We start from the raw sequence: 22,859 nt of genomic DNA, 5'->3' as shown, positions 1-22,859 counted from the left end.
TATAATTATTTATTTTATTTTATTTTTTTAGTATTCCAGGATGCCTTGAATACTTTCAGTAGGATAAAACATGGTCGAGTTGTCACTGATGAAGTGATTGATGTTTTGGATAGCATGGATATCCCTATAAACTATGAAACTTTACAGGAAGTGCTGAAATGTTCCTATATTGACAGTGAGTGATTTTATTTTTTATAATAAATAGATATATATCATGTGAATATCAAGTTTGGATTCATCCTTCTCTTTTACCTCTTGGTTCTTACTATTTGCAAATGACACTGCATACTGGCATCTGTAGGAAGAAATAATCTACAAAAACTAAGTGAGAAATTTAAAAAATTGTTATATTTTGGTATATTTGGTAAAGGTCTAAGAGTAAAATTTATTTTTTAAAATTTTAGCTGTAGAAATAGTTTCTTGCATAAAAGGTCTTGGCTCCACAAGTTAGGAAACTGAAGTTTCTTGAATTCTAAGTTTTATTATGTAGCTTTTATTTTTATTTTTTATTTTCTTTAAAGATTTATTTGTTTATTTGGAAGTCAAAGTTACCCAGACAGAGGGGGGAGAGAGAGAGAGAGAGGTCTTCCATCTGATGGCTCACTCCCCAATTGGCCGATCCAAAGCCAGGAGCTTCTTCTGGTTCTCCCATGAGGGTGCAGGGGCCCAAGCACTTGGGCCATCTTCTACTGCTTTCCTAGGCCATAACAGAGAGCCTGAGTGGAAGTGGAGCAGCCAGGTCTTGAACCATTGCCCATATGGGATGCCGGTGCTTCAGGCCAGCCACAGCACTGGCCCTTATATAGCTGTAATTTAAAAAGCTTGCTATGCTGTTCTGTTACCCTCAGCACAGGTGTAGATTGCTTTAAACATTATCGATGTGTTTAGCAGGTATTTTGTATAATATATTTACATTTTACTAGGAGATATCCTATAACAGTGGATTGATTAGTGACTGGTCAATGAATGGTTAACTCATTTAATGAGTCAGATAGTCATTTAATATCTGCTGTGTCTGGAACCATGCTAGGTAATACAACAATGAATAAAGCAAAGCTGTCAGACTCAAACTGGCACTCCTATATGGGATGCCTGCTTCTAAGTGGCACCTTAAACTGCTGCACAACAAGCTTGGCTCCTTCTATTGGTGGCTTTGTAGTTGCTGTGAAATGGCTTTGTAGTTGCTATGAAGTGGTTTGGAGATAGAATCAGTCATTGCCTTGAGATAAACAGGATACATAGAATCCTATTATGTAGTTATTTACACTGGGCTGTAGGATGGTAGATATGAGTGGAAGGATACACTAGAGTATGAAGAGATCTGTAGAATGGAGATTTAAAAGGCTAATCTAAAGCCATTTTATTAAGTAGTGTTTAGGGCATTTCCCATCAGGAATAACGGAAATAATTTACGAAACTGCTGCAGAACCTTGCTTTTTGAATTATGAAATTCTGATCTGGGTCTCTGGTTCTCCTACTTTATTTGAGGAGGTAGATTTGACAATTTCATATAATTATTGTAGGAATTAATATAAGCATCTATCATAATGCTTGGCACCTAGAAGAGGCTCAAGAAAGGTGGAGCAGAAACCTGAGTCATCCTTGACAATTCAAATTTCTCTTTCCTGCTCATCAGTTTGAAGTCCTTTTATTTTAAACTTCTAGGTATCTATTAAATCTTTCTGTTTCTATTTCCCCACCTTGGTCTGAGTTAACTTACCTTTCCTTGGGATTACTGCAATTCATTCTATCATTTCTACCCATATAATTCTTAACTTTCTTTACACTACAGCCAGAATGATCGTTTTTTGAGCCAAAAATCCAATCATGTTAACTTCCTTGCATAAAATCTAATAATAGCTCTTGATAAAGAATCCTTTAATGTGGTATTCAAAGCTTTGCATAGTTTTTTACCCAGATTTTCAGTTTTATCTCAGACCACTTTCTTCCTTGCTTTTGGAGCTCTTGAAGTTTCAACTATATACCATGCCCTTTCCTGCCAAATAATCATTGCATATGTCCTTTTCTTGAACTTTCCTCTCTTCCTAGTTGATTTCTACTTATATTTTAGATCTAAACCCAACTTTTTCAATTCTTCAGTGTTTTCCCTGTCCTCTATGGCTAGCTCGTATTTTCATATTCTACATTCTTATAGCACTAAGTGTAATTTGTAATTTGTGTTTCTTATTGTTTGCTTAACATTTGTATCTCAAATAGGACTAAGCACCAGGTGAGCAGATATTATGCTTGTGTCTTCAGTACATAGCACAGTGCTTATAGCATATAACTGCTCAACAAATATTTGTTGACCTCCTCTAATCAGGAAGAATAGAGTGTTCCTTTTTTAAAAAAATATTTATTTTATTTATTTGAAAGACAGAGTTACAGAGAGAGAAAGAGAGGTCTTCTATCCGCTGGTTCACTCCCCAGATGACCTCAATGGACGAAGCTGGGCCGATCTGAGCCAGGAGCAAGGAGCTTCCTCTGGGTCTCCCATGTGGGTGCAGGGGCCCAAGGACTTGGGCCATCTTCTACTGCCATCCCAGATCATAGTGGAGAGCTGGATTGGAAGAGGAGCAGCCAGAACTAGAACCAGCACCCATATGGGATGCTGGTGCTTCAGGCCAGGGCTTTAACCCACTGCACTACAGAGCTAGTCCCCAGAATGTCCTTTTTGTGGCATTTATAAGTAGGCTGCAATTTGAGGCAAACTTCCTCATAAGGAAGATCTCTTTGTCTTTTCACAAGGAAAATCACCATAAGAGGTATATTTGATTTGGGGGGTTAAAACATACTGAGAAATGTGTGTAAAGCAGAAATGTAAATTGAAATACTCCACGTGGAAACCCACAGGAATAGTGATTGAGTAGTAAAGGAAGAAGATTGATAGAACCTAAGCACAGTAGAGGCTGGCTACAGAGTAGTCTAGAATTTTAGAGCTACTGTATGTCATTGCTTATTGTGATATTTTAGAAGTTTCTTATTCCAATTAATTGAAAATTATCAGTAAAAGTTGGTTATATACAATAGCCTTTTGTTATTATTTTTGGGGGTGGAGTTAGTTTAAAGAGAAAGACCTATAGGTTCTATGTTGGGTCTACTTGGCTAGAGAGAGGCTAGCAACCTTAGAAGGTGATAATGTGAGAGCAAGAATCCATGGGAATAGAAAATAAAACAAAAGTCAGCAAAGAGTATGAACTAGCCCTTAAATATTGGACAGGGTCTTGACTTATGTTAGTACATTATCTGGGATCTGAGATTATTTTACTTAAATATTTTAAAAAGGATGCCAAAAGAGTTGGATCACTCGGGCAGATTACATGAATTTTTATATAGCATAATTTTAAAAAGTATGATTTATTTAAGTGGGAGAGGAATAGGGAGAGGGAGACCAACCCACTAGGCTGCCCGCTCCTGTAGCAGAATTTTGAAGTAAGGAATAATATAACTAATATCACCCCAAAATCAAAAAATAATAAATGTTGATGAGAAAGTGGGGAAAAAAGGTACCCTAAACCACTGTTGGTGGAAATGTAAACTAGTACAATCACTATGGATGACAGTATGGAGATTCCTCAGAAATCTGAAAATAGATCTACCGTATGACCCAGCCATCCCATTCCTAGTGATTTATCCAATTGTAATGAAATCAGCATGTTGAAGAGTTATTTATACCCCATTCTTTTTGCAACTTAATTCACAATAGCTAAAATATGGAATCAACCCAGATGTCTGTCAACTCATGATTAGATAAAGGAAATGTGGCATATGTACACCACTGAATACTACTCAGCCACAAAAAAGAATGAAATCCTGTCTTTTGCAAGAAAATAGAGTAAATGGAAATCATTATACTTAGTGAAATAAGCCGGCCCCAAAAGACAAATATGTATTTTCTCTGATGTATAGTAGTTAATATGGAATACAAAAAAGTATAGAAGCAAAATAGACATCTTGTGGTTTGATTTTGTTGTTACTCCTTGTTTGAACTCCTATGGAGTTGTGATATTTTTACTTTTTATTTATTGAATATCATGATTAAGTAGTTCATTAAGCCTGTCATAGAGTGGACTGAAATTATGTTTTTACAAAAAATATTAAAAAGGAAGGTAGGAAGGGGATTGAGAGAGGGAAAGAAGGAGGGAAGGAAGTGTGGTTATCTTCTTAGAACTGTACCTATGAAACACATGAAATATGTTTTCTTTACATTAATAAAAATTTTCAAAGATGAGATAAAAGAATTTGAAATCTACTAATGATGAAATGTAATGTTGATGATTACTTAGCATTTTCTGCGTCATGTTACCCTGCATAAGACCTTGATGATAAGGATCATTTTTTCCCCCTTCATAAAGGACAAATTTCCTCTAAAATTACATGTGTAAGAGTGGGAAGCGATTTTGAATTTCCCTCATGAAATAATTGATAGCTGTAAGCATATTGTTGATTTCACTCTCAACCAGGAATCATCTTAAGGTTATTCTAAGTCAGATGGGAGCCAAAATATTATTTTCAGGTTCTAGTATGTTATCAGGACTATTTAAATAGATAATACTTGCTTAAGGGATTTGTGATATGTATCTATTATTTTATATAAATAAAAAATAAATGTTGAGCAGCAGCAAGTTAATCTTGGAAATGATTGATTACTGCATTTTCATTGATGTTTTTGGACCTCTATCCAGAGACGGGTGTTTTCTAAATGAAGAGTAGATAAAAGCAATATGGCCTTCTCCAGTGGGTTAATGTATGCATGATCCAATGGAATACTTTCTTTTTTAGATAAATGTGAGAGAAGAAATGAGATAGGGAGGGAGGGAGGGAAGGAGAAAGAGATTGGTCCCATTTGTTGGTTCACATTCCAAAATACTTGATAAGCCAGTTAGGGACCACAATAGTCAAGCTGGGGAGAGCCAGCAACTCAATCCAGAACTCTCATAACTTGAGTTATCATTTGCTGCCTCTAGGAGTTCCACTAAAGACTGAGATTAACACTATCTATCTTAAAGCAGGAAGCTGGGTATCAAACCCTGGTACTCCAATATGGGATGCAGCATTTTGACCTTAACACAATACATTTGAGTGATCAAATTCAAGAGCTTGAGAGCTGAACCCTTGAGTTATCTTAAGACTTAAGCTATGGCGCAAGAACTTGGAACACGTATTCAATCTACAATAAGTGCAGGACTTCACTGGAGGTATTATGGAAGGTGTTTGAACCATAATTAAGAGCAGGATGAGGGTAAATGCAAAATAAGAAGCCAGATTGCAGGAAGCAATTCCTAATTAAAATGCAATTTAGATCCAACTTATCCTAACACTTCTTTGATTGCTTCAAGTACATATATGCTTTGCAGTAATTTAAAGGCCTGCACCTGGCATGACTTACCAATTTTCAGAGATACAGAAAAAGTACAACTTACCCAGCAAACCCAAATCTACTTTATATAATTGAACTCTTCTTTGATTCAGAAGTCACTTTAAAATCTTCCATTTTTTTCTCAGGGTCTTCACTTATGTACATTATTGAACAGCTGCTTTCTTATTAATTGAGTAAAAGAACAAATCCAATAAATATTATTATAGATAAGTCAGTTTCCATTCTTTTTCACTTTGAATGACTATTAAAGTCAAACGTTTAGAGGCAAGAATTACTGGGCAAAGGATTTTCTACCTCTGCACACAATTGGAATGATATTCAAGGTCACAGCATCTTTAGTTATGCATTATTGAGAAGAAAAATGGTCAGGGGCAGGAAAGGTAGGAAGTTATAATTATGAGAGTACTGGGCACATGTGAAGTACCAAGTAAATGGTTATCTTCTATTCACAGTGTTGACGCTGTGCTGTTCTTTCCATTCTTTAGTATATTTTGTTCATTCAAACATCTTTTTCAAATATAGGAAGTGGATATTTCACTAGGCATTGGAGAAACAGATATGAAAGACATTTTGTTCTTGAGTTGCTCATGATCTAGATAGGAAGACAGAGTAAATACTTCAGATAAATACTACCTGTGATAAATTCGTAAAAAAGTTTGTATAATGAATAAAATACCATCCTAATTATCTAGTATGGGGGCTTAAAATGTGACTATTTGGTTGAAAACTCTTTAATGATGGGAAGAACTGTAGTCTTAGTCTTATGTTTCAGCGTTTACTATTCATAAATCTAGATGCTGGCCTTCCATATTTTTTTCGTTAGAATAGGATGGCAGCCATAAATTTGTTCAAAGTTAATACAGTATTTGAACTGATACTTTCTGTTTTAGGTAACCACATGGTGGATATTGGAAATATTGTATTTGTTTTGAATGACCTACATCAGCAATATGAAGATGTTTGTAAGTTAGCTTCTTTTGCTATAACAAGTTTTGCTTTTAAAGAAATTGTTTTAAAAATAAAGCCTAATTTGCAGTTTTAAAAGCTTTCTCTGCACCCTTTAACCCTAAATCAGGGAGATAAAAATTTAATGCAATACTCTAAATATATTAGTTAATTAATTTATATTTATTATATGACTATCTTGCAGAATTCCTTTTATCTTTCCCTCAATCCTTTAAAATTTATATGTTACTATGTCTGTATTTTCTAGTTATTGTTCAACAATGATATTGTACATACTTAACCTTTTACAGAACACTAAAATATTTTCCACATCAAGTGGAACATAGACATTTTACTATTTATGTCCTTTCACTTTCACCCCTTTATATTGTGATTTTCTTATGTATTAAAAAATAACACTTACAATTTTGCTTTGAATCATTACATATAATATAAAGCTCTCAAGAGGAGAATAGTCTATTTAAACAAGTTGTTACCATTCTGTTTCTCTTCCTTTATTACCTACTGCTTAGATGTCTTATCTGTATTATTTATTTACCTTTGTTTAAAGAATTTCTTTTGGGGCTGGCTCTGTGGCATAGTAGGCTAAGCCTTCACCTGCAGTGATGGCATCCCATGTAGGTACTGGTTCATGTCCTGGCGGTTCCTTTTCTGATCCAGCTCTCTGCTGTGGCCTGGGAAAGCAGTAGAAGATGGCCCAAGTCCTTGGGTCCCTGCACCCACGTAGGAGACCTGGAGGAAGCTCCTGGCTCCTGGCTTCAGATCAGCCCAGCTTCGGTCATTGTGGTCATTTGGGGAGTGAACCAGTGGATGGAAGACCTCTGTCTTTCCTCTCTGTAACTCTCCTTTCTGTCTGTAACTCAAATATATGAAAAATTCTATAAAAAAGGAATTTCTTTTAGTAATATTTTTATATCAGATATATTAAAAATGAATTATCCTAGTTTTTCTTCATCTGAGACTGTCTTTATTTCTCTTGCATTCCTGAGGTTAAATTCTGGGTTGATGGTTATTTATTTCATTATTTAAAATTATTTGTACAATTTACTTCTGACCTCCATTATTCCTGACAAGATATCTGATAGTATTCATATCATAGGATGTTTTTTTTTTTTTTTGGTTGTTTTCAAGATATTTTCCTTAGCAGCTGGTATTATTGCACAGTGGTTAAACTGTCACTTAAAATGATATCCCATATTGGAGTCTGAGTCCCACCTACTCTGCTTCTGATCCAACTTCCTGCTAATATGCCTAAGAAGGCAGCAGAAAATGGCTCAAGTACTTGTGGCTCTGCCACTCATGTGGGAGACCAAGATGGAGTTCCTGGCTCCTGGCTTCTGCCTGGGCCAGACCTGGCTGCTGTGGCCCTTTGGGGAGTGAACTAGCAGATAGAGGATTCTTCTCATTCTCTGTCACTCTGCCTTTCAAATAAATAGATATTTTAATTGTAGAGATTTTTTACATCCTTGGTTAAATTTATTCCTGGATATTTAAGTGTTTTTGGTAGCTATTGTGATAGGACTGATCTTATAAATTCTTTCTCAGCCGGAAGTTGTTGGTGTTTAGGAATGCTATTGAATTTTATGTGTTGATTTTATATCCTGCAACTTTGCTGAATTCTCTTATGAGTTCTAATAGTCTTTTAGTGGAGTCTTTTGGTTCCCCTGTATAAAGGATAATATCATTTGCAAATAGGAATAATTTGACTTATCCCATTCCAGTTGTATTCCTTTGATTTCTTTTTCTTGCCTAATTACTCTCAACTTCTAGAACTACATTGAATAATAGTGAGAGTGGGCATCCTGTCTGGTTCTGGATCTTAGTGGAACTGCTTTCAACTTTTCTCTGTTCAGTACAGTGCTGGCTGTGAGGTTGTCATATATTGCCTTTATTATGTTGAGGTTTGTGACTTCTATACCCATCTTAAAAGATTTTTGTCATGAAAAGATGTTATATTTTATCAGATACTTTCTATTCATCTATTGAGCTAATCATATGGTTTTTAGCCTCCATTTTGTTGATATGATGTATCACATTTATTGATTTACATATGTTGAACCAGCCCTGCATCCATTGCTGGAATATATACTACTTGGTCAAGGTAAATAATAATTCGATGTATTATTGGATTTAATTTGCTAGTATTTTGTTGAGAATTTTTGCATATATGTTCATCTGGGATATAGGCCTATAGTTCTCTTTTTTGTTGAATAATTTTCTGGTTTTGGAATTGAGGAAATGCTGACCTCATTGAATGAGTTTGGAATGGTTCCCTCCATTTAAATAGTTTTTAATTATCTAAGAAGCACTGGTATTAAGTGCTCTTTAAATGTTTGGTATAATTCAGAAGTGAAGCCATCTGGTCCTGGGCCTTTCTTTGTTGGGATGCTCTTTATTACTGATTCATCTCAGTGTTGATTTTTGGTCTATTCAGGTTTCCTATGTCTTTGTGCCTCAATTTTGGTAAATTATATGTGCCCAGAAATCTATCCATTACTTCTAGATTTCCCAATTTGTTGGCATATAGCTATTTGTAGTAGTTCCTAATTGTTCTTTGTATTTCTGTGGTATCAGCTGTAGTAGCTCCTTTTTCATCTCTGATTTTTAAAATTTGGGTCTTCTCCCTACTCTTTTGGTTGGTCGGACCAATAGTTTATCAATTGTGTTTATTTTTTCTTTTTTTTTTTAAGATTTATTTTATTTATTTAATAGAGTTACAGAGAGAAGCAGAGACAGAGAGAGAGGTCTTCCATCCTCTGGTTCACTCTCTAGATGGCCGCAACGGCTGGAGCTGCGCCGACTTGAAGCCAGGAGCCAGGAACTTCCTCCAGGTCTCCCACGTGGGTGCAGGGGCCCAAGGAACTGGGCCATATTCTACTGCTTTCCCAGGCCATAGCAGAGAGCTGGACTGGAAGAGGAGCAGCCGGGACTAGAACTGGCACGCAGATGGGATGGCGGAGCTTCAGGCCAGGGCATTAACCCGCTCTGCCACAACGCTGTCCCCAATTTTGCTTATTTTTTTTAAAAAAAAAAATAGCTCGTCATTTCACTGTATATTTGTATGTTTTAAAATTTTTATTTATTCTCTTTTATTATTCATTTCCTTCTATAAATTTTGGGTTTGGTTTGTTCTTTTTTTCCCCAGGATATTTTGATGCATTGTTAGATCATTTATTTGATATCTCTCCAATTTCTTGATGTAGGCACTTATTGTTATACACTTCCCCTTCTATTTTTTTTAAGATTGATTGATTTATTTGAAAGTTAGAGTTATAGAGAGAAGGGAGGAGACAGAGACAGATACGTTCCATCTGCTGGTAAACTTCCTAAGAGGCTGCAAAGGCCAGGGCACAGCCAGGCTGAAGCCAGGGGCGAGAAGATTCATCTAGGTCTCTCACATGGGTGATGGGGGCTCAAGCACTTGGATCATCTGCTGCTGCTTTTCCCAGACCATTAGCAGGGAGCTGGATTGGGAGTGGAGCAGCTTGGACACGAACTGGCACCCATATGGTATGCTGGCTTGTAGGTGGCAGCTTTACCCACTGTACCAAAATGCCAGCCCCTAAACTTTCCTCTTGACACTAGTTTTGCTGTATCCTGTAAGTTTTGATATGCTGTGCTTTAATTTTCATTCATTTCAAGGCATTTTTAATTTCTGTTTTATTTCTTGTATGACCCACTGCTCTTTTAGGAGCATATTGTTCAATCTCCATATATTTGTATATTTTCTAGATTTTTTGTTGTTGTTAATTTACGGCTTAATTCTATATTCTTCAGCTGTGGGATGGAATGTTCTATATATGTCTAGTAGATCCATTTGTTTTATAGTGCAGATTATCTCTGTGTTTTTTTTTTGTTGATTTTTTTGGTCTGGATTATCTCTCCATTAATGAACATGGGATGTTGAAGTTTGCACTTATTATTATATTGGAGTTCATGTCTTCCTTTAGATCCATTAACATTTGTTTTATAAATGGATTTCCCAGTTAGGATATTGAATTAATATTTTCCAAATATGTTATTTTATGCATATTCTTGCCCTCTGTTATGAAGGCTAAAAATACTTTGGAGAGTAATTACTTGTAATGTCTTTTATAAATAAAAATTTCTCCCCTGCAACTTTCTGCACTGATATAACTATGGGATTTTTTTCTGTATTAGCTTGTTAAGTCTGTTATCTTCCTAAATTGGGCATAAGTGGCAACTATGTGCTTCAGTAGGCTACTACTTTTTTTCGGTGTGTCTTTAAATGGCTTCCAATGGACATATTTAAGTATATTAAAGCAACAGGCTAAATTTAGTGAGTTAGTAGTTTAGTGTTTTGATCATCAGCTCTGTTTATTAGTTTAACTTGCTAAACTCTTTTATATGTTTAAGCAAATGGAAATTTCCTGAATGGCTTTAATGATATCATTACCTGAAATTTTTGAAATATATTGCAAATTATAAAGATAAATGAAATAATTAAATATGTTTCTCTTACCTAGCAATTATGGATGGGTCAGCCTTGGATGAAACTGCTTCAAAAAGAAAGTTACCAAGTGTAGCAGAACGCTATTTAAAACATAAGAGGAAAAGAAGTCTACCTTCCAAACTGTCTGAATCTTCAGGATCCAAAAAGTTGAATAAAACTCCCCTCCAGCATCATAGTAAATTAAGGGGGGAAAATGATGGCTTTGAATTTAAAAGAGCGAAAAATATATGGCAAGGAAAAAAATTCCTGGGTGGAATTGATAGCAGTAATACAGAATTCCAGGAACCATATTCATTAAATGTTATAAACTTACAAGAGCATTCAGAGAAGGCTGAATTTCCTGCCTCAAAAGTTACACCACAAAGCTTGAAGAGTATTACAAGCCTCAATAAGTCCCTGGATAAAAGTGATATTTCTAGTATTCCCAAGCTCCAGAATCCAGCTCTCAGAAAGCATCTCAACCTCCTAAAACAATTTTCTTCTAAAGAAAAAGCTGCAGTTAATACTCCGGGTCGGTATCTATATCAGGGTCAGATTATAGGTCCTTGAGTTCATCAGTTATCACAGAATAAGCAGAGTGAATCAGTTATTAAATGTGAGCTCTTCAATTATTAATACCAGGGTAATTACCACTTCTGATACAAAGCTAATGTATATAATGCTGTGGTTTGGATGGCAGTTGCTTTCCAGTGTCTCTTTTAAGGGAGCCTAACTTTAAGAAACTTGTTCAGTGATTAATTGGAGTCATTCAAGTTCCCAAGAAAGTAGAGGACCTGTTTTCCTCAAAAAATTTTTATTTCATAAAAATTTATATAGGTAGAAAAATTTTAAAAATTTAAGCAGATAGGTAGGAAGTGTGTGTCATTTTTTTTTTCATACAGTTCCATGATTTAAACACATAATAGTACTTCAAGTATTATCTCTTATGGAGAATATCAAGAGAAAATAATTAATTTGGTACATTTCAGATCTCTAAGACTTTATGGTCTTCAAAGATGAGCAGTGGTTTCCCAAGTAATATAATGTTCTATCCATTTTGTGTTACTTCCATAACAGAAGTGCTGTGTATGAAATCTAGTTAAATATTCCTTCCTATGCCCTTTGCTTAAGTTAATTAAATCATGTTTATTTTCTTTGAAGAAGCTTATTGGCCTTTTAAAAATTGGCATTTAATATTGAATGTCATGGTTTAAGTGAATGCTTACTGAAAACTTTAATCATTCTAATACATAATTCAAGTTACCCAGTTAAAAAAGAGATTCTCTATTAAGGAGGCACAGGTATGTTCATCCTGTTTTCTTTACTAATGCACTGCTGTTATTCTGTGCCTCATTTTTTTTTTCTGAGTGTTCTTTGTATTTCAATTAAAATTAGAGCCTTGGGATAAAGGAATAATGCAACAGTAGATATTTAGCCAGTAGGCAGAAGAGGCGTCACTAAAATCAAATGATGTCACTTACCACTGCTATAATTAATCTTCTCTACATAGAAAAGTATTAAATAATTTATCAGGTATAACTTTCCCAAACAAATGAACAATAATTGGGAATCTTTGAAATATAACTGTCTTCATAATTTAAATTAATTTTTTTCTAATTTTTCATTTAAAGTGATTTTATATTCATGAGAGTTGTACAGATACTAAAAGACATTTTCCTATATATTTTTTATTTAGTTTTCCCAAGTATTAGGATCTCATATAACCACAATATAATGGTTTAAACCAGGGAATTAATACAATACAATTATACAGGACTATTTACTAATCTGTAGATATATATTCAAATTTTGTCAGTTATTCTATGAATATCCATTTTCTGGTCCAGGATGTCTGATCCAGCGTTACACATTATATTTAGATGTCATGTATTCTTAATCCTCTCCAATCTGGATGCTTCCTTAATGTTTCATAACCTTGGCATATTTGAAGAATATTCACTAATTATTTTGTATAATATCCCTCATCCCTCATTTTAGATTTTTCATATATATATAAGATTTATTTATTTATTTTTTGAATTATTTATTTATTTATCTGAGAGGTAAGGTTACAGACAGACTGAGGGAGAGACAGAAGGAAAGGTTTTCCATCCACTGGTTCACTTCCCAAATGGCTGCAATGGCAGAGCTGAGCCATTCTCTTCCTTTGCTGACTTAATCAAACAATGATGAGGTTTGACCTCTTCAATCTCATATGTGCCCCCTTCTTTACATCCCAAGAGTCAGTGCCTTAGTGCAACACATCATTTTTAGCCAGGATTATTACATGTTTCCAAAATGTCTCCTTGTTTTTAAACTTGGCCTCCTTTAATCCTTAGCATGATACCTATTATAAAATATAAAATTAATCATGTTATTTATTTATTTATGAGGCAGAGTTACAGACAGAGAGAAGCAGAGACAGAGAGAAAGGTCTTCCATCTGCTGCTTTACTCCCCAAATGGCTGCAATGGCTAGAGTTGGGCTGATCCGAAGCCAGGAGCAAAGAGCTTCTTCTGGGTCTCCCTTATGGGTGCAGGAGCCCAAGCAGTTAGGCCATTTTCCACTGCTTTCTCAGGACATAAGCAGAGAGCTGGATCAGAGGAGGAGCTGCCGGGACACGAACCAGCGCTCATATGGGATGCCAGCATTACAGGTGGTGGCTTTACCCACTGTGCTAAAATGCCAGCCTCCCTTTTTACTTTTTTGTAAATAAATTGCAGCTATGCATTTTGACCAGAATATCAGATAAATAACTATTATGCTCATCTCATAACAGGAGGCTAGTTATGTCCATGTGTATCTCCTTATGAATATTATTTTTTGAAGTTTGTAAACTAAAAATATGGTGCAATAAATTTATGGGAAAGGGGAGAACTTTTAATTTTTGTTTAGAGTTCTGGAGTTAAACAATATATTTGATGTCTTGGGCTTATTTATATTTTAATGATAAGCAAGAAATATTGACTCAGTTGCTACAACAGGCTGTTCTTCCAAACAAATGATTTATAAACATTTATAGTATTCCAAGACAGTTTTGTGTTTGAGCTGTAAGAGAAAAAATATAATGTAAGATAGAATAGGAATAAAGAAAGAAAAGTAGTTTTTCTATAAGGTAATATTTACTAGATTAAACTTGTTCTCTGGTTACTAGATAAAGATTTTAGGTGCCAATCTTTGCTTTAGAAGCATAAATTCTGTTGCTTAGTAATTCCCTCTATATTTTGCGTTTTATAAAATGTCTGTGAAGCTCTCAGTGAATTCCAAGATTACATTGCTGCAGAAGAACTTCAGTCCACTTTGCCTTCAACAGGAATTCCTACATTAGATGAAGAGTTCCAGAAGAATCTGGCAAAAACTAGAGATGGTGAGAGACTGATAATAACAACTCTTTTTTGAGAAAATTAGATATTTTTATGGGATAGTATTAAATATTAGAGAAATTTTTTCTTAATTAGGAGTGGGACAGAAAATGACCCAATCTAGAGAATATTCAGAAAGAACAGATATAAAAATGAAAAGTAGCTGAAGGAAACATATAGAAACTCTGACCTAGAGGATTGGTTTGGCGGGGTTGTGCTTTTCTTTCTTTTTTTTTTGAAAATTTTATTTGTTTACTTGAAAGTCAGAGTTACAGAGAGCAGAGGCACAGAGAGAGAGGTCTTCCATCTGCTGGTTTACTCCCCAGATGGCCGCAATGGCCGGAGCTGTGCCGATCTGAAGCCAGGAGCTAGGAGTTTCTTCTGGTCTCCTACGCAGGTACAGGTGCCCAAGGACTTGGGCCATTGTCTGCTGCTTTCCCAGGCCATAGCAGAGAGCTGGATCAGAAGTGGGGCAGCCAGGACTCTAACTGGTGCCCATATGGGATGCCAGCACTGCAGGTGGTGGCTTTAACTGCTACATCACAGTTCTGGCCCCGGGGCTATGCTTTTCATATCTCAGGATTATGCCATTTGGACTCTTCATCACTATTTGTGGCTATGTCTTCTAGGGTAGGATGGATGGGTAGTAGTAGAAGTTGTAGATAGGTTCAGGCAGTAAGACCACAATATCCAATGGTACAAGAATCTATAAGCAAATATCCTAGGGTTTCAAGAAGAAATAATTGGAGGGTCTAAAATGTGGAGAGAATTTAGAGCTAGTGATAATCAAAGCAATCTGTTGGCCTCTAGATGTTAAATAGCATATCCCAACCACCAGCCTAAGTTCAAGATAGAGTTTAAGTTTCTAGGGATGGTTTTTGTATTAAAGAATTTATTAGTAACTAAGACATTTCTACAACATTTCAGTTAAAGAGAGGAAAGAGGCGACATTTTATGCAAACGCTGACTTAGGTATAATATCAGAGATGAATTTTGAGAATCTGGCAGCAATTTCTTGGCTAAAATAAATAGGAAAGGAGATTTAATTAAATAAAATATAAGAGGATTTCAAAATATTCATGGACAAAATAGAATTAAAAGGTAAGCTTATTTTGGTGCAAAAATTTGAAGTTCATGTACAGTTTTATCATAATAAGCATTTTCTAAGACCTTGTTGAATAATTCAGGGTGTATTATGAAAAAACTATACATACATTTCAAATTTTGTTTGCCCCAAAATAAACATCTTTAATTCACTTTCTTACAAGCATTTTGAAGTTCCCTTTTATATTTATGGAATGAGTGATACTTTAATTATTGAGCTTTTTTGATGCTTATCAGAAATGGTATGGTCATCAGAAATGGTAAGGTTTATTGGACCACCTGGATATGAAGGGTAGCAATGGGGATAATTGAGTTTGTCAGGGCTAGTTATTAATGCCAAAGTGTCTTAACAGATAACATATAGAATAGATTTTCATGATGCTGTGAAAGATTTCCTTTCTCATGGTTCATCAGGACATCTTTGTTTTCCCTATTTCAATCAGGAACTTAGGACCTAGTTCAGTTCTTTGCATGTAATAGATACTGAAAAAACAAGGGCTATATTTCACTTATTTTTGTATTTTTCATCCCTCACATAGTTCTTTGCACTAAAATGTTCTCATTAATTGTTGAAATGAACAGATATAATTTAGAAAGGCTCATCTTAGGAAACAGAAGAAATAAGATGATGAAATTATGGGTCAAATAAATTTTCTAAGAGTTGTGTTAAAATGTGAATATACTAAGAAGGCTGACATCCAGGGGCTGCCTCTGAGCTCACCTCAATGACCTTCCCATCCCTGACAGCCTCCAGAACTGGTTTCCCTAAATGACATCCATACCATTTATATTTGGATCCTAACACCACCCATTGTTTCTGTCCCAGGGAACAGTTGGGTCACCACATTGACCTTGCCCTCCAAGTCACACATTCTGAGTAGTCCATCAAGAGAGGCCTTTACAGAGTCTGGGCTGATTCAACTTCCCCTTCCATGGATCCCACTTAGCATCCCAGGCAAGCTATAAAAATATGGCTGTGATAGGCACTACAAAATGAAGTCTCTGCCTTCCACGGAATATGCTGCTTCCTTCACTCCACACAATCACAGACTCTGTGTTTATCTCAGGGCTTAAGAAACTTTGGAGCCCTGTTGTTGCCATGCCTTACACACTAAAGATTCACTTCAGGGGTAGCCACCAATACATTCAGAGTCCATATGATGTGAGGCATGGATCTCAGCTGAGTGCTGCCCTGCTAGGCACTGCCATGGCAATTCTGGTAGGTAGTAGGCACTATTTGTTATCCATATTTTACAAAAAAATTAAAAAAGATTGAGAACGGTTGGTAACATGCCTTGGATTGCATAAGTAGCATCTACATCTGACTGGTTCTACAACCCAAGCTCTTAACCATTAAACTCTACCATGTCTCCATAGATAGAAGGTCATCTTGACCGAATCTAAGAATATAAATTTATGAAATCTTTCAAGGGTTTTCCTTCCACACTCAGCCACAGTTTCCCCAGATTCTTCATTTGGAAACTCAGAGCTAAGGAATCAAAATTTATTCAGTAACATTTTCAAGAGCAATTACATTCTGAGTTCCAGTTAATATCCATGGGAAATGTATGCTTAAAAACATTCATTAAATCATCTGACTTTGAAATAGGGCAAATCTGAAAGCTGTTGCTTTTACTTCTGGTACAACTATTTGCACATCGATTCATATCAGAACTGAAATGAGTTCAGAGACAGTTGCCCCTTACTTTAGGCACTAATTGGACCACAGCAAACACCCATCAAAATAGGACTCGACAAAGCCTGGAGAGCAAGTGTTCTTACCAAAGCTGCACATAATAGGAGATCTGGGAAAGGAGATCTGGGAAAGACCCCAGGTTAAAATCATTAAGTAATACCTAATGGCTAAGGATGCCCTTTCTGGATCCATTCTGAGTATACAACCTGTTCTACTATTTAACCAGTTTAGGTTACCATGGAAAAGTAACTTATCTTCTTCTCAACCTCACTTCCATCATCTGCAAAACAAGAAGAACCATAGCCAAACCCTACAGTGTTGTAGGAATGTCATGAGATAATACTCATGAGTAAAGTGATTTATACCAGGATAAACAGCTAATGAATGTATGCTACTAGTATATTATTGTCATTAACATTGCATTGACTATCACTAACATGTAGTAAATCATTTTAAATGCTGCTGATTTCCTTATCTCAAAGGCTTAAAAATTATTCTTCATCAAGTGGACAAATAGCTGGGTGTGTGAGGTGGAAACAGGCAAAAGATAATGAAAGTACCCAAATCACATGAAAGATTAAAGATGTACTTGTACAATATCAACAAAATTAATAAAGCAACTCATTAATGGAGAATGGGACTGGGAATGGGAGAGGAAGAGGAGGAGGGATGGGAGGGCAGGTATGGTGGGAACAAACATTATATTCCTAAAGTTGTACTTACGAAATTTGTACTCATTAAATAAAATATTTCTTTGGGAAAAAATGTGAATATACCTTTTGTATAACAATCAACAGAATATGTAATCTGAATTCTGTATTTTACAGAAAGTGGAATGGTGAAGTTAGATGACTCTTTGAGTACTGTCTCCAAGGAACAAAGTCTTCTTGAATATGATGGTAGGTAGGAAATGCATTTTAAAATAATTTGAAGGGAAGAACAGTTAGGTTGAGAATTATGTTCAATAGAAATGGGCTTTCTTTTGGATAGATATTTAATATTTCTGTGGCTCTTAGGCAAGTTAATGGCCAGCTTTTAAATTTTGCTCTTTCTTCTTCTTTTTTTCTTTTCTTTCTTTCTTTTTTTTTTAAACAGGCAGAGTGGACAGTGAGAGAGAGAGACAGAGAGAAAGGTCTTCCTTTGCCGTTGGTTCACCCTCCAATGGCCGCCGCGGCTGGCGCGCTGCGGCCGGCGCACCGCGCTTATCCGATGGCAGGAGCCAGGTGCTTCTCCTGGTCTCCCATGGGGTGCAGAGCCCAAGCACTTGGGCCAGATAATAATAGCTAAACTGTTTATCTCACAGAGTTGTCATCTTGTTTTTACAAACTGAAAAATGCTGTATAAATGTGCTGTTAATACTAATGATAATGAGGTAAAAAAGGTAATTAACTCCATTGATGGAATTGATGGGTGATTTGCTATTTGAATTTTTGTAGGGAACTTGCTTGAATGAAATATCAGTTTGGCTCACCTGTGTTTTAGAATGTTTTTTGAAATAGAATTACAAAGGTACAATTTACATACATAAAATTCACACATTCACTGATTTGTATTAAATTTATAGAGTTGTGTAACCATCACAACAATTTAGGTATTTTTGTTTTGCTCACAATTCTTTTTTCTTTTTAAAGATTTATTTATTTATTTGAAAGTCAGAGTTACACACAGAGAGGAGAGGCAAAGAAAGAGAGGTCTTCCATCTGCTGGTTCACTCCCTAGTTGGCTGAAATGGCCGGAGCTGTACCAATCCTAAGCCAGGAGCCAGGAACTTCTTCTGGGTCTCCCACACGGGTGCAGGAGCCAAGGACTTGAGCCATCTTCTACTGCTTTCCCAGGCCATAGCAGAGAGCTGGATTGGAAATGGAACAGCCGGGACTTGAACCAGCACCCATATGGGATGCTTTACATGCTATACCATAGTGCTGGCCTCTACAATTATTTTTTTTATAGACAAATATATTTTTAGTAAGATGAAAAAAGAAATGTAGATTATTTATATGCTAAAAAAGATAATCTTTTGGTTTCTTTCCTAAAGATTCCCAGGTGAGTAAATATTAATAGAAAGAGACTTCCCTTTATACCTAATGAAGAGCCTTGTTTTAAAAGCTACATTTTCATTTTTTATAGAAAACTTATTTAATAAATATAAATTTAAAAAGTACAACTTTTGGATTATAGTGGTTCTTCCTCTAATAACTACCCTCCCACCCACAAACCATCCCTTTTTCTACTCCCTCTCCCATCCCATTCTTTATTAAGATTCATTTTTAATTATTTTTGTATACAGAAGATCAACTTTATACTAAGTAAAGATATCAACAGCTTGCACCTACATAGATACACAAAGTATAAAGTACTTTTTGAAGACTAGTTTTACCATTAATTCTCATAGTATAACACATTAAGCACAGAGTTCCTGCATGGAGAGCAAGTGCACAATGACTCCTATTGTTGATTTAACAATTGACACTCTTATTTATGACATCTGTTATCACCCGACGCTCTTGTCATAAGCTGCCAAGGCTATGGAAGCCTCCTGAGTTCACAAACTCTGACCTTATTTAGACAAGGCTATAATCAAAGTAGAAGTTCTCTCCTCCCTTCAGAGAAAGTTACCTCCTTCTTTGATGGCCCGTTCTTTACACTGGGATCTCACTCACAGAGATCTTTCATTTAGGTCATTTTTTTGTCACAGTGTCCTGGCTCTCCATGCCTGAAAAACTCTCATGGGCTTTTTAGCAAATCTGAATGCTTTAAGGGCTGATACTGAGGCCAGAGTGCTGTTTAGGGCATTTGTCATTCTTTGAGTCTGCTGTGTATCCCAAACATTTCATTTGTTATTTCTGGTGGAAGTAAATTATTAAACATATTTTTTAAGATTTATGTTTAAAAATTTATTTGAAAGGCAGAGTTACACAGAGAGAGGGAGAGGGAGAGGGGGAGAAAGAGAGAGAGAGAGAGAGATCTTCCATCCAATCAAGAGACCCAGTGACTGTGAGACTGAGGTGTGATTCACCCTGGAACCAGTTGCAGTATCCTTTTCACCCTCCTCCATCCCTGGACAGACAATAAGCAGCCACAGGACTGTGTCTTGGGACTCAGTGTTAGGCTAGTAAATTCCAACACTGGGAAGATCCTAATGCCAGTGCCTGTTTAGGGACTCTCTGGATTTGCCCCAGTATCAAGTGGAGATCTATGTCCTGCATGTGTCATAATGCTAACCTCACATGTGCCTGGTATGCATGCACTCCCAAGTTTGCATGGGGTCTGGTGACTGTGAGAGCCAGATGTTACTTACCTAGTGCCTGCCTGAGCAGCTAAGGGACTACTTCTGTCTTCCCTCTTTGAACCTTAGGCGTACAGCAAGGAACCACAGGGCTGTTTAGGGACCTAGTGCCAACCTGGTAAAACTCAACATTGAGCAGATCCTAATACCCCATCCATGGACCAGTGCCCGCAGGACCACTTGACCTGCTCTGATGATCACTGGGTCCCTTAAAGTCTTGGGGGTACATGCCAGACCTGCTTGAGACTGGTGGCAATATGTGCCAGAGTAAGTCTATTATGCCTGATGTTGGGCAAGTCTAGAGGCTTAGTCTGTGAATAGCACTGGCCAGGGATGTGGGTGAGCAGAGTAATTGGGGTTTATCAGATGCTAGATCTCAAGGCAATGGACCTGTATCTGACACCCAAGGCAAGATCCTTTCACCTCTCCTGTCCACTGTGCAGTAGCTGGAATCTTTCTCTGCTTTCTCTTGGGAACTGGAGGAGGGATGATGGGATCACCTGGCTATCGAGGGTTCAAACCCTCAGTTTGCAAGTACAAGCTTGGAAGCAGGAGCTGGGGTCTTAGTCCAAAAATGCATTTGAAAAAAAACTTATTAAACATTTCATTTCAGAATAGTTTTAAATTTGTAAAACAATAGTACAAAGAGTTCTCATATACCCTACAAATAGCTTCTCTTATTATTAACATCTCATATACTTGTCACAATTAATGAACTACATCTAGCTTCTCCGACATTTTTTTTTTTTAATCCAAATCCTTCTAACTCTCCCAATCCTCCCAGTCTCTAGTAATCAGCATTCCGTGTTCTGATTTTTTTCAGCTGTCACATATAAAGTAGAATATGTGGCATTTGTCTTTCTGTCTCTAGCTTATTTCACTCAGTCTGATATTGTCCTGTTCAATCCGTTTTGCTGCAACTGACATTTCAATTGTTTTTTATGGCTGAGTAGTATTCTACTGTGTACCACTGTGATCATGGATTTTTTAATCCATTCATCTGATGGTAAATACCTTAGTTACTTGAACAGTGCTATGATAAACATGGTGGAGCAGGTATATATTTAATACAATGATTTCTTGTCTTTTGGATTTATACCCAGTAGTGGAATTGCTGGATCATATATGGCAGTTCAATTTCTTTTTTTTTTTAAAAAGAGCTATTTGTTTGAAAGGCATAGTTACATAGTGAGAAAGATACAGATAGAGAAATTTTTCCATCTGTTGGTTCACTTCCCAAATAGCTGCAATGGCTGGGCTGGGTCAAACTGAAACCAGGAGTTTGATCTCCATCTGGGTTTCCCATATGGATGGCAGGGGCCCAAGCACTTGGGCTATCTTTTACTGCCTTCCGGAGCACAGTAGCAGGGAGCTGGATTTGAAGTGGAACAACTGTCATTCAAACCAGTGCTCATATGGGATGCCAGTGTCCAAGGCAGTAGCTTAGCCATTGTATCACAACTAGCCCCCTCTAGTTTTTAAAGAAGTATCCATAGTGATTCCCACAGTGGCTATACTAATTTACATTCCCAATAAGAGTAGTGTATGAGTTCCCCTTTCTCCACATCATTATCATCATTTTACTTTTTGTCTTTTTGATAATAGCTATTCTAACAGGGGTGAGGTGGTACTTCATTGTGGTTTTGATTTACACGGACACTGCATTTTATCATGGGGAGGCTATCCTCTGTGATCAATTCCCTCTCCCTCCTCAAAGTGGGATATGTCTCTCTCCATGCTGTGCTCCTTAGAGCTGAGGGAAGGCTGACATAGCAGTTTTTTCCTTCTTACTTTCTTCTATGTGACTTTTATTATAATACAAAAATGAGGTACTGTGGTTTCTCATCTGACTACCATAGTTTTTTTAAGTTGAGTTGGTGCATGAAGAGCTATTCAAATTGGGGTCTGTGTGGGGAGGTGGTTGCTGGAGCATCTTACTCAGCCACCATCTTGCTTCTCTTCCTTTACATTGTAGTTCATATCTAACAACTCTTCACTTATCCCAGGATTATTTCTGTTTGTTCCTATGTCTTCTTTTGGAAGTTGTATAATTTTCAGCTCTTACATATAGGGATTTATGACCCATTTTGAGTCAATCTTTGTGTGCAGTATAAAGTGAGAACCCAAGTAAATTTTTTAAAAAAGGTTATTTATTTGAAAAGCAGAGTGGCAGAGAGTGAGAAAGATTTACGTCGGCTGGTTCACTCCCCAAATACCCACAACAGCAAGGGCTGAGGCAGGCAGAAGCCAAGAGCCAAGGACTCTCTAGGTCTCTCATGTGGGTGGCTGGAACCCAAGTACTTGAGCTAGAACCCACTGCTTCCCAGGTGCATTAGCAGAAAGCTGCATCTGAAACATGGAAGAGCCAGTACTCAAACCAGGAATATGGTTTATGGATATGGGGTACTGGCATCTTAAGCGGTGAATTAAGTTGCTGTGCTACAATTTCTGCCCCCCACATCAGTTTTTGTATGTGAATGCCCAGTTGTCTCAATACTATTTGTTGAAAGACTATTCTTTCCCCTATTTATTTGTCTTGGAACTTTTGTTGAAAAATCAGTTGATAATAAATATGAGTTTATTTTTGAATTCTAAATTGTGTTCTGTTGATG

The 22,859-nt window shown here is 36.5% G+C and overlaps 1 protein-coding gene across 1 annotated transcript in view; it reads left to right on the top strand.

The window, feature by feature from the left end:
* EFCAB13 (EF-hand calcium binding domain 13) overlaps window positions 1-22,859 on the top strand; it is a 129,383-nt gene that overhangs the window by 53,953 nt on the left and 52,571 nt on the right. Inside the window, exons 8-12 of the mRNA XM_062175043.1 lie at window positions 32-175; window positions 6,271-6,342; window positions 10,834-11,331; window positions 14,035-14,166; window positions 17,789-17,860. Of these exons, the coding sequence (XP_062031027.1) occupies window positions 32-175; window positions 6,271-6,342; window positions 10,834-11,331; window positions 14,035-14,166; window positions 17,789-17,860 (918 nt within the window). The remainder of the gene's footprint in view (window positions 1-31; window positions 176-6,270; window positions 6,343-10,833; window positions 11,332-14,034; window positions 14,167-17,788; window positions 17,861-22,859) is intronic.

This window comes from Lepus europaeus, chromosome 18, assembly GCF_033115175.1.
Source record: "Lepus europaeus isolate LE1 chromosome 18, mLepTim1.pri, whole genome shotgun sequence".
NCBI classification, from domain to species: Eukaryota; Metazoa; Chordata; class Mammalia; order Lagomorpha; family Leporidae; genus Lepus; species Lepus europaeus.
Note: the sequence above shows the minus strand (reverse complement) of the source record. Positions and strands in the feature narration are given on the sequence as shown.